The sequence below is a fragment of the Melanotaenia boesemani genome, chromosome 16 (assembly GCF_017639745.1).
Source record: "Melanotaenia boesemani isolate fMelBoe1 chromosome 16, fMelBoe1.pri, whole genome shotgun sequence".
Lineage (NCBI taxonomy): Eukaryota > Metazoa > Chordata > Actinopteri > Atheriniformes > Melanotaeniidae > Melanotaenia > Melanotaenia boesemani.
This window is the reverse complement of record NC_055697.1, coordinates 7,709,929-7,725,497: the sequence shown is the minus strand read 5'-3', so window position 1 is coordinate 7,725,497 and position 15,569 is coordinate 7,709,929. Positions and strand designations below refer to the sequence as shown.

Genomic DNA, 15,569 nt, shown 5'->3' with positions numbered 1-15,569 from the left:
TCCCTTATCTTGAGCATACTCAGGTCAGCAGGTAACAGTGGAAAGAAAACCTCTCTTTAAACAGGAAGAGACCTCCAATAGAAATTAAACATACTGTATGTCATTTTTATACACATGAATATTAGGCTTGTGGATGTTTGTCAGTTGGCCCATCATTTAGGTCTTCAATTATTCCACCTGAATCTATATACTGTGATGAAATTTAGAATAAATCTTAAAAAACATGAAGGTATTGATTATCATAGTTGATAGGCTCAATAGCTGAGGTTGAAATTTTGGGTTAGTGAATAGTCTTGGCAACTGCTTAAGGAATTGTAATAAATAAATCTCCAAAGGATAAAAGCCAAAGACCTTTTCTTGAATAAGGTTCTTAACTGTAAATCTAGGCTAAATGTTACAATATCCCAGTGAACTTCATTACACCAGTGCTGCAATGATGCACCTTTTAAAGCAGGGATTTCAAACCCTGGTCCTCAAGGGCCCCTGTTCTGCAGGTTTTAGATGTTTCCTTGCATCAAGACAAATGATTCAAACAAATGGGCTATTGTGCATAACTTTGACAAGTTGCTGGATCCATTTAACTTGAATAAGAGAAACATCCAAATCCTGCAGAATCGAAGTTTAAGACTCCAGTCCCATGGCATCAAAGGTTCAGTATGCAAGATTTCAAGCATTAAAATAACAATTGCTATTTAACAATTTAGTGACGCTGTTGTCCCATTTACCAGAGAAAGAAGCCACTTTGTGTATGTCTTATACAAATACACAGAGCTTAGTCAATGAGAATCCTTTCCATAAAGATAAGACTTATATTTTCCTCTGTCGTAGAAAACTCATCTCTCATGGATTTAGAGGAAAAAAGGTTTAATTTTGGTACTGTTATAAGAAAATAACCTTTAAGGTACACAAATGGTCCTTCAGGATTTTCTTTTGTTGACCATTATTGAATTTTAAAGGTATTTAACAGGAAATAACTGTATCTTTAACAACCTTTTGGTACAGGTAAATACAGAGGCAGACTTAATAATTTTGGTGTCCAAAGCAAATAGAGTCAGACAGTCATTTCCACTTACCTCGCTTTCCACAAATGTTTAAATTTTATCTAAGATCTATCTACAGCTTATTCTCTTAGGCAGCCTGAATGAAAACATTCAAACCAGGTAGAGTGAAGAGAAAAGAGATGAGGCAAACTGCAAAGGGAAAAGTAAAATAAAAATTAAAATATGAATAGAATAGAATAGAATAGAATAGAATAGAATAGAACAGAATAGAAGAAGAAATAGAACACGTAAATTGTAAATCAAACATGAATGCTATGATTTTTATTCATCAAAAACTAACATTTTATTCACAACAGAAAAAGAAAAAAAATCTAATGTTTAAAGTCAAACAGTTTCATGATAAATGTTAACAGACAAATATCTGATGTATAATTACAGCTTTTCTGGGAGATGTTTAAATCTCAGATTTAGGGAGAAGCACATACAGATGAGGAAAAAGTTTGTTTTAGTGATGGATACTGTACAAGTCGGTAAAATAAAAAAAAACTCTCATGGTCTGTGGGTTTTGTTTTGTACTTTAGTCCTTGTTTTCTGACTTAGCATTCAGTGTTTCATCTTTTAGCTTCATTTCCTGTTTAATTTTTAAACCATGCCTCACTTTGCTTCCTGCCTTTATTTTGCATTTTGAGCTATAGACATACACCTACACTGTATTTTGCTGAGTTTCTTGTTTTTAACTTCTCTTGCCATGTTGAGTTTCATTCCTGCTCTGTGTTTTGAATTTCTGGTTTTGACTGATACTGCTGCATTGTGCACGTTTAGAAACACAAGAAATCTTCGTTTTCTAATGCAGATTAACTGTTCTGTTGCAGGATATTCTATAAATCTATGCAAATCCAAACAGTAGAGGAGCAGAGAAACAACCACTCTAAAAATGTAGGCTGTAATAACTGTTTGGCTCATGCCCTTGTTGTGCATGTGGTTTTCACATGTGCAAAATGATCAATTATTAATAATAATTTGAGAGCTGATCAATATTTCATTGGATCCTGCTGATTTAACATCTTAAGCATATGCTGGTGTTGTGAGGATTTTCAGAGATGTTCAAAGTTATCCTATCAGGGCTAGATAATGCATGTGAGATTACTGCACACAGTGGCTTTGATTCATTATGAATGAGAGGTGAGCTGTGCATGCATATAAGCCTACCTTTATGCAAACTAATTGCAAATCATATATATAAATGTAAAAATCCAACCACTCTCAGATGGTCCAAATTTGATTAATGGCAGTGCAATGTGTTTTAACTTTGAAGATGATAGATTTTCATAAGTTTGCCAGGTCAGCTGGATTCTGTCCAAAGACTGGACCAACCAGTTGCTTCTAAAAGGGAGGGTTTGAGGATTAGCTTAAACATGCTCTTCTGAATTCTTTGCTTAAAACTCGTTGAAACCTCCAAATACTTGAAATGAAAATGCATTAAAACAGCTACAAATCACTTCTGACTCATCTTTTTTGTTTTCCTTTTATGCAAACAACCTTCCTGGTGTAGAAGACAGAGGAGGTTTTGCTTCTAATCGCTACAAAATTTTGCCAATTAATGTTATTTCACAGCTTGGTATCAATGATCTATTTCCCCCCCATCTCTGCTCTTGATACAATTGCAGTTGTATCCTCATTAAATGGGGTTGGCATCCAGAGATGTTCACAAGTCCTTTGTTGCAAGTCCAAGTCAAGTCACAAGTGTGTTTGACCTCAAGTCCAAGTCAAGTCCCAAGTCACTTTTGGTTGTACTGAGTAATCTGCTATGTGATGCCTGTTGTCTGGTCAGCTTTGAAGACTGCATTTTAATCAAGGGAATTTAAAATCCATATCACCCTTTTTACCAGCATTTAGTAACAGCACTGATCTGTAGCTTTTACTGACAAATACTCTGTCCCGCTCCTCTGGATGACATCTTTGCTTTACTGAACTTGGAAAACCTTCAGATAAACATGGAAATTTATTCAAATTAGTAAATATGTTCTTAACATAACTTATCCAAGAGTTTTTAATTTGAACTAAACTCCATCTGGACCCGATGAGAAATTTAAAATAGTAATACTGCGGTTCATGCAAATTTTATTCCACCTGAATGTAGGGAGGAGGGCCAATATGCTGCATTTTAGTGCAGGATCATCACCTGTCCTGAAGGTTTTATGTTTGCCTGCAGCAACACACCTGATCCAAATGACAGCTTGTTCTCAAGTTCTGCACAAGCCTTTTAATGACCCATTAATAATTTGACTCAGGTGTATTGCAGCAGGTACATCTGCAGGACAGTGGCTCAACAGGTCCACATTTGGTCATCCCTGCACTAATGTATAAAAAAAATTAAAATTCGTAGGGTTTGAAATAACTGTGAGTTAATTTTTAAAATGAATTAAAAAAACTCAATATTTCAATTAATTAAGATCCAAAGTCCAGTAAATATTCCTTACATTCCTAAATCAGCAACAGCTGTAATAAACAGACCCAGTAAAACTGTTTACAGTGGGTCTGATCCCAGTTTAATGTGAACATGGCAAAGTTACAGTTAATGGAAACTGTTCAGCAAAACGTTTCATTCATCTTCTGAACACAGTCAGTGGAGCCAATCTGGTACAAAAGTAGTAGTAGTTTTAGAATGATGTGCAAACAGAAGTTAAAATGAACAAACATTTGTGACTGAACCCATACTGCCTAAGATATTTTTCATTGGCTTGAACTTCACCTCACCCCACAGTTCTTTAAAATTAATTCTAAAATAAAACGAGTCCAGGCTTGTTATTCATGTAATTCACTATATTTAAGTCTTTTTTGTAAGTATAAGACATTTCAACAACTGCTCCAGAGACAGGATACTAAAACAAAAATTGTCCACAGTGAAAATGCCCTGGTTGTATTTCTCTGGGCCAAACCCCCCCATATCCTATATTAGAAATGTTATTTCTTTTCTTGTCTTAAAAAAAAGGGCATATATATTGCCATTAAATATTAAAGCTTTGGTCCAACCTTAGTCTCTAGAGTTTTATTAAATAATATTTGATGTTGACAAATATTGGTTTAATGTTACTGCAACATAACATATTATAGAGGATGAATTACACTAGGACAGGAGCAGTGTAGTAGCAAAATAGATGACGCACACACATGATGATTTTAGGGGGCTTTTCCTTATCATACAACACCATCTGTGCAGAACAGATTGCCACTCTTGTGCTAGGAATGCACTTTATCATCAACATTAAACAAGCCTATCCTGTTTCCCAGTTGTAAAAGAGTAGTTTGTGCATGTTGTGGCTGGGTTTGCTTAAAAGAGTAATGAAGTCACATAATAAAAGGCCCATAGGGGTATCTGTGATATTTAGAATAGTTTCCACTGCATTTTTATGAGACACGTCTGTAATTTGAATACCAATCACTGACATTTTGTACAAACAACAATAAATTGTAAGCAGTTTTCAGGTATATAGTACTGACTGTACAGAAAGTAAGAAAAATAAGTATGCCTTATGCAATTCTTACGTTTTACTTATTAGGCCATGAAGAAAAAAAATCTGGCTCTTACCAGGTCTAGAAATAAAGTAAATACAATCTCAGATAAACAAGCAAAAATGTAATATTGAACTTGTCATTATTAATCTAACAAAACCCAGGTCCAAATGGAAATTAGATGCGTAAAAACCCTCATACATCCCATGTTTCGATAGCTTGTAGTAATCTTTTTCTGTGTGATGTTATCAGCCTACACTGCCGGGGCCTACAGTGCAACCTTACGGCTGTGGTGTAGGCCCCAGTCTGCCCTGATCGGGGTGGTTGCCATGTCAGCGGCCTCTGTGGACATGGCTGGATTGGCTCCTGGTGTGGATGGATCCCCATGATAATGTTTCCTCACAGCAGAATAAAGTTGGACTTTCAGTGGTTGCTACACCACAATTCTTTTCTTTTCTAGTCATTCTGTTGATGGTTTGCTGCTGTGCTTTGGCTCATTGTCCAGATGTATGACCCAGTTTCAGCTAAGCTTCAGCTATGAAACATGGCCACACGTTTGACTCAAAAAACTTTGGTATACAGAGGAGTTCCTTTTCAACTCAGTAAATGCAAGTCAACGATAGATGGTATGCATTGTTTATGCTGATATGCTGTGTTGGGTTTTCAAGAAATGTTTTTCTGATGGCCAAGAGCTCTACTTTTATGCAACTTTGCGAACCTAAACCCTGTTATGAGACTCATTTTAGACATAAAAGGTTTTTACCTGCAGTCCTTCGAAACAAGCCACATTTATTCAGCTTTTTTCTAATTCTAATGTCATGAACTTTTAACCTACAAACTAAGGCCTGTAGAGTCTGAGATGTAGCTCTAAACATCTGACCATCTAGTCTGGGGATGAAATTGCTGGAAAAGACTGACAACTGCTTTGAATGTTCTACCTGTAAACATTGTTTTTCAGTGTCGAATAATTGCCACAAAATTATTTGGAAAGGGTCTTATAACCCGTCAAAGCTTGATGAGCAACAATAGCCTTTTCATCTAAGATCAGTGATGATGTTGACTATGGGTAAATTTCTCTCTGCAACTTAACATTTGAGCATAGAATAAAACCAACATTCAGCTGCAACAGCACTGTATGTAATAACGGTCATAACATTTTAAACAGCAAATAAAAACACCAACTCCAACAATTAAATAGGTCAAACGGCAGATGAAAAGACTTTTCCAGGAAAAGAATATATATATATATATATATATATATATATATATATATATATATATATATATATACACACACACATATATACATATATATATATAAAAATATATATAGCAGTTCCAAAGGTTGAATATTGTCTTTGTGTGTATTTTTAGACAGATCATACAATGAACTGCTTAACAACTGTGCTTGAAAACCAACAAGGAGCTATGATGCTTTCAATTACTGACAGGTGATGTTCTGTCTATTAAACATCAAACTACGAAACCTAAGTCCATTACAGGAGGAGCAACATTTGTATGCCTCACTTGTCCCCTGTCACATCAACTTCTTTAGCATGCGGTTTTACCAAGAAAATTATATTTGCACACTGAGTGGCCTAGATTTCTGACAACACACTTTGAAATGAATGAAAGAACACACAGAGGCTGTTTTTTTTTTTTTTTATCATTGGGAGAGTTTTTGTGTGCACACACTACTAAGAAATTCAATGGCTGTCTGGGTGTCTTTTCATCAGGGATCTTCAGTGTTTTTATCTGTTCACAACCTATTATAAAAATATTGTTTAATAATCAAAATGCATACATGATCTACAATTCTGTTGTTTGACAGAGAAGTCGATTATTTATTCTTTAACTACTAGTTAGTGTCATGTGATTCAGATCTCGCCAGATCGCACAAAAGATGGAAACAAGCCCAAAAGAAGAAAAAAACTGTCACAAAAAGTAACCTTATACTGCAGTCTGATGAGAGAGGGACGATTTAATCAAATTATGCATTTCATTACCAGTTTATTATCAATCAAAACGAATGCAGTCTAACACAGCAGTCCTGCAATAAATCATAGCTGCGTGAAGGCTGTAATTTTCAGTTTTTGTTAAAAAAAAGAAAAAAATAATAAAACTGCACAGTTTTACAACCATGTAAAACATCTATGATATAACTTTAAAGAAATGGAGGAAAATTTTAACACTTATGTCCACAATGCCTTTATAAACTTTCCCAACTGAGGCAAAAATGGACTCTTTTATATTACTCACTTCTCCCTCTTTGTTGTTCTGTATTTTTCCTATTTAATCCCCTTGGATCGCTAAAGGAGAAGCAAAGAAATTTTATCAGCCACACTATTTCTTCTCAGTCAGAAACATTCGGGTTTTTTACTTAAGCCAAAAATCATATTGGTGGGAGGGAACAGACTGTTGGTATAAACTGCCTGTTTGGACCTACAACTGGCGGTGATAAAAAGCACAGCCTTGGCCAGAGAAGAATCAGTGTTTTAAAGATCTCACAGTGGAAAAACTTAAAAAAAAGAATACTAGTTGTTTGTAATAAATGGGCTTAATAACAGTAAGTTAAACGGAGCTTGAAACTATTTTGTCCCGTTCCTCTACCGTAGTTACAGCTCGACCTCTAGTTGCTAGGTAACGATTCCCTAACAACCAAACATAAACGAGTCTAGTTTAGTTTGCTGTTTCGTAGTTTCGTTGTTTATTTGATAAAGTAATGAATTAATTCCAGATCAAGGACGGGTCATAAGAAGTTTTATTTTATTATTATTTATTTTTTGTTTGTTTGTTTTTAACAGTCTAAGTTAGCACGACATTTTTCAACACAAATGGACCTCGACATTCGCGAATGTCTAGCCCAGGCAACGGAAAACCAAGGTTTTGTCTAGTCCATATATACAACTTTGAAGAGTTGTTAATATATATTTATTGTTTTTGTCCCCAATTTACAGACTCTGGGGCTCTGCAGTCTGCCTACCGTTTAATTGCGGAGTCGACCGTGGTGGTAGCTAGTCGACTAACCCCACGCATTGCCTCCGATTTGTACGTCATTTGTGCGGAAGCAGCTTTACAGGTGAGGTACTTTTGTAATACCAGTTAAAGTTAAATCTTCTTCACCGATTAAAACTGTGTGATTGTACCTAACATGTGGCTTTCATGGGTAGCTGTATGTTTACTGTAATCTTATTTACAATTACCAGCTTTAGACGCTTTCCTAATGAATTGGAAAGAAGCAGTTATTAGCCCTAACAACACACTGAAAATACTTTATGACTATCTACATCCATTTTATTGGATGATATTTCACAGTTTCTGTATTGTAGCAATAATAATTGTTTTAAAATTGTACTTCACATTAGTTAAACTTAAATCAGTACTATATTACAACATATACTTTAAAAATGTAGTCCACAGGTACAAACAGTGATGTGTTGTCCCACACCGATGGAGTTGTGCTCATTGAGCTGTGGTCAGTTTCAGACATCAAGACAGTCAGCATGAAAGTCTTGGTATTTTCAGGTGCAGATATAGAATAACACATCCGCTAGAAGAATCTTACACTAGATTTAATTTTTATTATAGAATAACCTATTTAAACAACATTATATTCAATAGTTTAAAAACATTTTTAACAGTGCATCACTCTTGGAAAAGCGCTGGTCACACAATCTAAGTGCACACGAAGTTGAAATATGTATTGTGTCTGGTCTTTATGCCCTCCTTCTCTGTCTCTGTGATTGCAGCTGGGGCATGTGGAGATAAGCACAGCATGTCTAAAGATATACTTTCAGGGCAATCCACCAGCTAATCAATTTTTGTGTCGAGCCTTACTCTGCAAGGGCCAGCTGAAGTCTCCGCCGGCCACTGGGAGTGTGGTGAGGACAGTGATTGGACAAATTTCCTTCAGGCCGTTGTGTGTGCCTGTTAGTGTTTCTGTGACAGTGAGGCACACATTACGAGAAATGGAGCAGATGTCCTACAGTAGCTTAAAAAAAAAAAAAAAAAAAGAAATCCTCTGCTTGTGTCACTTTTTTTGATTTGGTCTCTAAGAAATACCTGCTCTTGTCTTTTACCATTTTAGCACACTTGAAAGTTTTTTTTTTTTGTTTTTATCCTTTAAATCAATTATCTTCTATTTTAGGAAGACTTCGAAGAGGCTGTGATGTACTTTCTAAAAGCAATTGAAATTTCAAAGGCTGAACCAAGGTATGCAACCTCTCAGAAGTATATTCAGCTTTGTTTTTACCGTTCCAGTTGCATGGCTGATCATTTCTGATATTGTTTGGCACTAAGTTGCCCCTGTAAAGCATGTAATTAAAGTAAAATATCCTCAACAGGAAATGCTTTGTTTAGCAGGCAACATGTGCTTTGCTGCACATCCAGACTCTTGATAACAGAAGGTTTGATTCATAAATACAGTCACTAATGTAAATTATTTTTAATGAATTCCTCAATTTCAACAGCTGACTTCAGGTTTATCTGAACAGAGTGAATGAAGTGAATGTAATACAAGTACTTGTGAAAGATAACTTCCTGTCTTACTTATGAAAACTACTGGCTTAACCTTACCAAGCAATCACTACTGAATCTTTTAGCTAATGAACTTATAACATATCAATAAATGGACTGAATGAACATTCCCAATTAACACCAAAGGGAACACATTCAGTGCAGACTAATGCACAACATACTCTCTGGTGAATAAATTAGCAACATTCAAACAGTCTTTTCACACATTTTTCTCCAGAACAGTGCTTTAAATTCTTAAATGTCTCTCATTTCAAAAGCCTGTTGGGGCCGCTCTTCCGTGGCTCACTGGACGATCGTTAATGCGCTCACATTTGCAATTCACCGCATACACATTTGACTCTAGTCTTAATTGAGCTGTACTAAGAGATGAAATGGCTTGCTTGCGTTTCATATAAATAATTTAGTGTTCCATGTTTACTTTTTCCACTTGTGATTTGTGTCTTACAGATACCACTTCCTTGTGTTCAACGCCTCAGTGCTGTACTTCCAGACAGTACGTCCTCTCCTGCTGCCAGGGCGGTGCCTCCATTTGGTCCCCTCTTTTAAGCAGGTGGTGCAAAGTTTGGAGGATGTGGCAGACCAAGACTATGGCTGGAGGGCTGAACTCAGGATGTAAGTGCCTCTGCAACATGGTTTTCTTTTCAAACTAACTGGACTGCTTTAATAATGCAGTGCATGCATCAAGATGAGCAAAATATGAGAAAAAATGTGTTTCTGTAATTAAACCTTGGAAGAAAACATAGCCAGCACACTAGGATGAATGCTTACAGGAAATTGTATTAAATGAACATGTCAGTAAAATTTTGAAGTACAAACGCAATCAGACAAAGAAAAACCCAAAGATCAAACAATATAGTCCAAAAAATATTAATATTTGAGCTTATTTTAGTTTTAGTACATTGACACCCAATATAACCCTAAATGTAAAAAAATACAATTACAATAGAATGTAAAAACAAATCAAATGTTGAAAGTGATAGTGCTTCATTAAAATATTAGCTCATCTTGAATTTGTGTGTAATGTGTAATGAGTGTAATATTTCCATCCACAGGTTGAGAAACACTCAAAGACAAAACTCAAGATATTGGAACTAAACAGCTTTATACCTTAAAAAAAAAACACTATCAGTGAGGTTAAGTGAAAATAAGGTTTAAATATATATATAAAAAATTACTACTACTACAATATTGAATTTCCCTTTGGGATTAATAAAGTATTTTTCATTTCATTTCATTTCATTTCATATGCCAGGAAACATAAAGATCCATAAAGATTGGACTCTGGGGCTGCAGGGTGGTGTGGTGGTTAGCACTGTGGCCGCACAGCTAGAAGGTTGCTGGTTTGAGCCTCAGCTGGGGGGAGGAGTTTGAATGTTCTCCCCATGTACGCATGGGTTGGTTGCTCTAAATTGTCCCATGGAATGAATTCAGCAGTCTATTGCTATATTGGCCCTGCGATGGCGACCTCTCCTCTTGTCTGTTGCCTATCCTGCCGCTTGCTGGGATAGGCTCCAGCTTCCCTGCAACCCTGAATTGGACTGAGCTTTATAATTTTAAAAGCCAATTTTAAATTGGTCCAATTTAATTTGGACCAATTAGTCCAACTTAAAATTAGACTAAGGTATCGAAAATGGATGGATGGGTGGAAGCAATTGAAAACGTTTCTGGTCTGATATGTTCAGATTTACCCTGTTCCAGACTGATGGGTGCATCCATCATGCCTAGTGCCTGCTTTACAAACCCACAGTGTTTGACCAATTTTAGCTTCAGCTTTTTTTTTTTTTTTTTTTTTTTTTTGACTTGAGCAAGTTTTGTGCAGCACCTGTATGTTTCATTACAGATGTATATTTATTGTGCTTTATATTATTACGACTGTATATAGCAATATTCACATCATGACCAATGACCAATATTTGTTCTCTGTTTCTGTTCAGACACTTGCTGAAATGTCTTGTAGACTCTGGAGAAGTTGAGGACACTGCAGGCTTTGCCAAAGTTACAGAGGAGTTCATTAACACACATACGCCACATCTTTATCCGAGATTCTATACAGTTCTGGTAAACCACATGTCATATCCGTGACTTTTACTTTAGTGGTTATATCCATGTATCTCTAAATGTCAGGGTTTTATGAGATAAGTAATAGAGCTATGTAAGACCCCAATTTCAAACAGAAGTTGGGTCACTGTGTAAAATGTAAATTAAAACAGAATGCAATCATTTTCAAATCTCATGAACCCATGATTCCTAATACAACATAAACAACCTATCAGATGTTAAAACTGAGAAATTTTACAATTTCATGGAAAATATTATCTCATTTTGAATTTGATGGCAGCAACACATCTGTAAAAAGTAGTTCCAGGGTGATTTTACAACTGCCTGTAAACATCTGAACAGTGAGGAGAACAGCTGTTGGAGTTTTACTTGGGAAATGTTATCCCAATTTTGTCTGATGCAGGATTTTAGCTGCTCAACAGTCTTGGGTTTATGTTACTAATAATAGCCGGACTTTTTGTGTTATGATGCACCAAATGTTTTCTATTGGTGAAAGTTCTGGACTGCAGGCAGGCCACTCCAGCATCCAAACTCTTCTCTTGCAAAGCCATTCTGCTGTGATCAACACAGTATGTGGTTTAGCATGGTCCTGGTGAAATATGTAAGGCCTTCCTTGAAAGAGATGTTGTCCGGAGCAAATTTTGCTTTCAATGCTGGTCCTCGGGACCCATTACCCTACATGTTTTAGATGTTTCCCAATTCCAACACACCTGATTCAGATTATTGAACTATTGTGAAGGTCTTTGCAAACCAGTTAATGAGCCATTCATTTTAGTCAAGTATGTTAAAGCACGGATACATCGAAAACCTGCAGGGCAGTGGGCCCGAAGGACCAGGATTGAGAAACACTGCTCTAAAGCCTCTATGTACTGTTCAGCATTGATGGAGCCCTCACAGATCTGGAAGCTGCACACGCCATAGACATTAAGGCAACCCGTAACATCAGAGACGCAGGCTTTTGAACTGTTCACTGATAACAAGCTGGATGCTCCCTCTCTTTAGTTTGCAGGAGACGGCGTCCAAGCAAAAAGAATTTCAGCTTTTGATCCATTTGACCACAGAACAGTTTTCCACTTTGCCTCAGAGCATTTTAAATTAACTTTGGTCCAGAGAAGACAGCAGTGTTTTTGAATCGTTTCACATATGGCTTTTGGATTTTACATATGGCATATGGATTTTACGGTAAACAGTTTTCAGACAGTGATTCCTGGAACCGTTCCCAAGACCACGCAGTGATTTACAGTAGAAGATCATGTCTGTTTTTAATACAGTGCTGCCTGGGCAAGAACATCGTGACCAGATTTAACTTTTGGCCGTGTCCCATGCACACACCTGTGGTGAGATCTTCAAAGATCTGCTTGGTGAATCCATACCCATCTTTCCTCTGAGAGGCTCTGCCTTTCTGAGATGTTCTTTTTATGTCATGTTACTGGCCTGTTGTTAATTAAGTTATTTATATACCAAATGCTCCTCTGTTTGTTTTGGATTTGTGTCAAAATTTGTTCAACATTTTGTTTCTCCTGTTCCAACATTTTTTTTTCTGAGTGTGTGTATGTGTATGTGTATTGCTGCCATCAAATTCAAAATGAGCTAATATTTTCCACGAAACTATAAAATGTCTCAGTTTCAACATATGCTATGTTGTTTATGTTATTTTGGGCATAAAATACGGGTTGATAAGGTCTACAAATCATTGTGTTTGTATAAACATTTTACTCAGGTTCCCACTTTTTTTTTCTGGAATTCAGGGTTGACTTAGCATTAGCTAAATATGTGCTGCTTTTCATGCCTTTCATCAAATCTTAAACACACTATGCTGTACTTCTTATTGAGATGTGCATATGCTAATGCTTGTTTTCTTAGGTGCAACACAAGCTGTTTAATGATGAGGTCCTGCTGGAAATGAGCCAGCAGTGTTCCACTTTAGCAGTCATTTACAAAATGCAGAAATTTAAAAGGTAAGGAAAGAATGTGTTTTATATTTACATAAAGGTTTATTTATTCTGCTTTCACAGCTTTGTTTTAATACTGTCTTCATAAACGCCCATCCTGTCTACATAGCTGCAGCAAAGTTAAACAAGTTTGTTCCATAGTTGTCCAGAAAATGAACTCTTGGTCTGTTGTAAAAATAGTTGCTATTAGTAGTTGAACGACAAAGCCACATATATTATTTTTTATAAAACTTCATGTTTTCCCGTTTTTAGAACATTCTGCAGCTATGGAAGCAAGCTGAGTCACTTGATGAGGGGTGGTGTGAATATGGGTCTTATGAAGGTCACAGTAGTTTTTTTATTGTTTATTTTTGATGGTTTTAATCTTCCATAGTTTTTGTAGGCTGCAGTAGTAACAGAATATTGTTGTGATTTGAGTTCCAACTTTTATTCCTTCATACTAATTAAAACCTGTTTCAAGAAGCCAGCGATCACTGGCACACAGCTGAGCCTGTGGTGTCCCACAATGTTTTAACTAGTTGACTGCACATGTTGATAGCAAAGTGCTGGGTGTTTCTAGTGTGCAGCACTGTAGTACAAACCCTACCCCCACATCCTCTGTGCAGGCATGTGCTTGTGTCAGAGCGCCCTATGGTTCCTTATTCCAGCAATAAACGCCGACAGTGTGACTCAGTCTGACCCAGCTATCGTCAGCACCATATAGGTTATTTTGCCTTAGGTTTATGCACTGTTTGGTGTTAAGATGTTAGAGGATGAATTAAAATACAAATGCATGTGTATACTTGTGTGTATAAATACACACAGACAGGTTTCTTGATGTTTGTATCAGTTGGATAGGAATTAATGGAAACAAGCTGACCAAAGAGGATTTTTTGAGGCTTGAGGAAATTTTCTGGCTCCTGGTGGATTGCACCAAAACACCTGCTACGCCTGTGAACTCTCGCCCTCCGCAGAGCCCAACACCCATCCAGTCGTCTGACAGGTTTGTGACCCAGAGAGGCCTGATCAAATCTCCTTTGTTGTTTTGCTTCCTAAACCTCCCACTGCTGTAAATCCACCACATCCCAAAGGGCAGTGCACAGCTCAGATTACTGTACTGAAGTGATGTGAATTGTATAAATTATGTTTTATCTGGGATTTGCAGAGTTGCCTTCCTCCTGGAGTTGGCTCTGCTGGCCTTGCAAGTGAAGCATCAGAAAGTAGTCACCGACTGTTTGAAAGAGCTGAAGTCGGCAGGACAGGCTGTGAGTATCCAATATTCTCTTAAAACCTTGAGCAGGAGAAGCAGCAGCTGTAATTGTGCATATTATAGACATTCATATTTATTCATGAATGTGACATCGCCTCATAAAGAAGCCACTGACAATAGATGTTATAAATAAGCTGAGCTCATGATCAAGAACTTTAGATATTGCTGTAATTTTACTTACAGCAATGTGAAATTTAAAGAATTTTGGAGAAAATACCTTTGTTCTTTTGTACATATTTAGCAATATTGCATGTGCAAGTTCCTTTGATACAAGAAAAAGAGACATTAACAGAATGTTGTAGACTTGCCGTCTTATGCTCTATATATTACTGACTTTTCTGTTGCTTGTTTAAATCTTTTTAGGATATTGGCCAACGTATAATAATGGACTGTGTCAACTGTGAACTCAACCTCCTGAAGAAGGAAGCAAAGATGAATGACTACTCCAAAGCCAGTGTGGAGGTGCTTGATTATTCTTATCAATTATTAACCATGGTTTTTACCAGCTTTTATAATGCAATTGAAATACATATTAGCTATATTTATACTATCAGGTCATTGTGGGAAAGAGCTATGTTTGAGCCAGCACATGCCTGTAATGGCAGGGCATGAAGCCCGAAGCAAAAAATCCTCTTTGGATTTCAGCTTTCAGGCCAGTGTTTCAGGTGAATTGCCCTTAAACAGCCACACTATACATTCATTCATAAAGAAGTAGCAGTCAGAAGAAGATGCATTGTGGTCATAAAGGGGTGGACATGGCCAGCAACAATACTCAGGTAGACTGTGGTCTGTAAACCATGCTTAGTCCTTACTTGGAGGAACCATTGATACAAGGCAGGATGGATCCATGCTTTTATGTTATTTCCACCAAATTCTAACCCTACCATCTGAATGTTGCAGCTGCAGTCGATAATCATTAAACCAGGCAACATTTTTCCAATTTTCTTTTGTTTAATTTTGGTGAGTCTGTGTGAATTGTAGCCTCAGTTTCCAGTTCTTAGCTGACAGTGTCATGTGATTGGCTGATTAGATGTTTGTGTTAACAAGCAATTGAATGTAGAAGTTTAGAGACTTCGTCCTCATTTAGAGAGTGGAAGGAGCAGTCTCGTCAGTTGTCCAGTTGAACTCCAAGGTATTTTTAATCCTCCACCACCTCCACCTCTTTTCTTGGGAGGGAAAGTGTTTTGCTTCCTCCTGAAATCTAAATGCATTTTATTTGTGTTCGAGATGAGGTGATTATTTTCACACCATCTCAGAAAC

At 36.8% G+C, this 15,569-nt stretch overlaps 1 protein-coding gene across 5 annotated transcripts in view; it reads left to right on the top strand.

Annotated features, from left to right (window-relative positions):
- Positions 1 to 7,161: 7,161 nt before the first annotated feature.
- LOC121656168 (cilia- and flagella-associated protein 46) overlaps positions 7,162 to 15,569 on the top strand; it is an 81,603-nt gene continuing 73,195 nt past the window's right edge. For all 5 annotated transcript variants that reach the window (XM_042011249.1, XM_042011246.1, XM_042011247.1 and 2 more), the window contains exons 1-10: positions 7,162 to 7,397; positions 7,472 to 7,593; positions 8,264 to 8,395; positions 8,662 to 8,726; positions 9,498 to 9,662; positions 10,985 to 11,108; positions 12,972 to 13,066; positions 13,890 to 14,042; positions 14,205 to 14,304; positions 14,673 to 14,771. In XM_042011249.1, the coding sequence (XP_041867183.1) occupies positions 7,349 to 7,397; positions 7,472 to 7,593; positions 8,264 to 8,395; positions 8,662 to 8,726; positions 9,498 to 9,662; positions 10,985 to 11,108; positions 12,972 to 13,066; positions 13,890 to 14,042; positions 14,205 to 14,304; positions 14,673 to 14,771 (1,104 nt within the window). In that variant the 5' untranslated portion in view covers positions 7,162 to 7,348. The remainder of the gene's footprint in view (positions 7,398 to 7,471; positions 7,594 to 8,263; positions 8,396 to 8,661; positions 8,727 to 9,497; positions 9,663 to 10,984; positions 11,109 to 12,971; positions 13,067 to 13,889; positions 14,043 to 14,204; positions 14,305 to 14,672; positions 14,772 to 15,569) is intronic.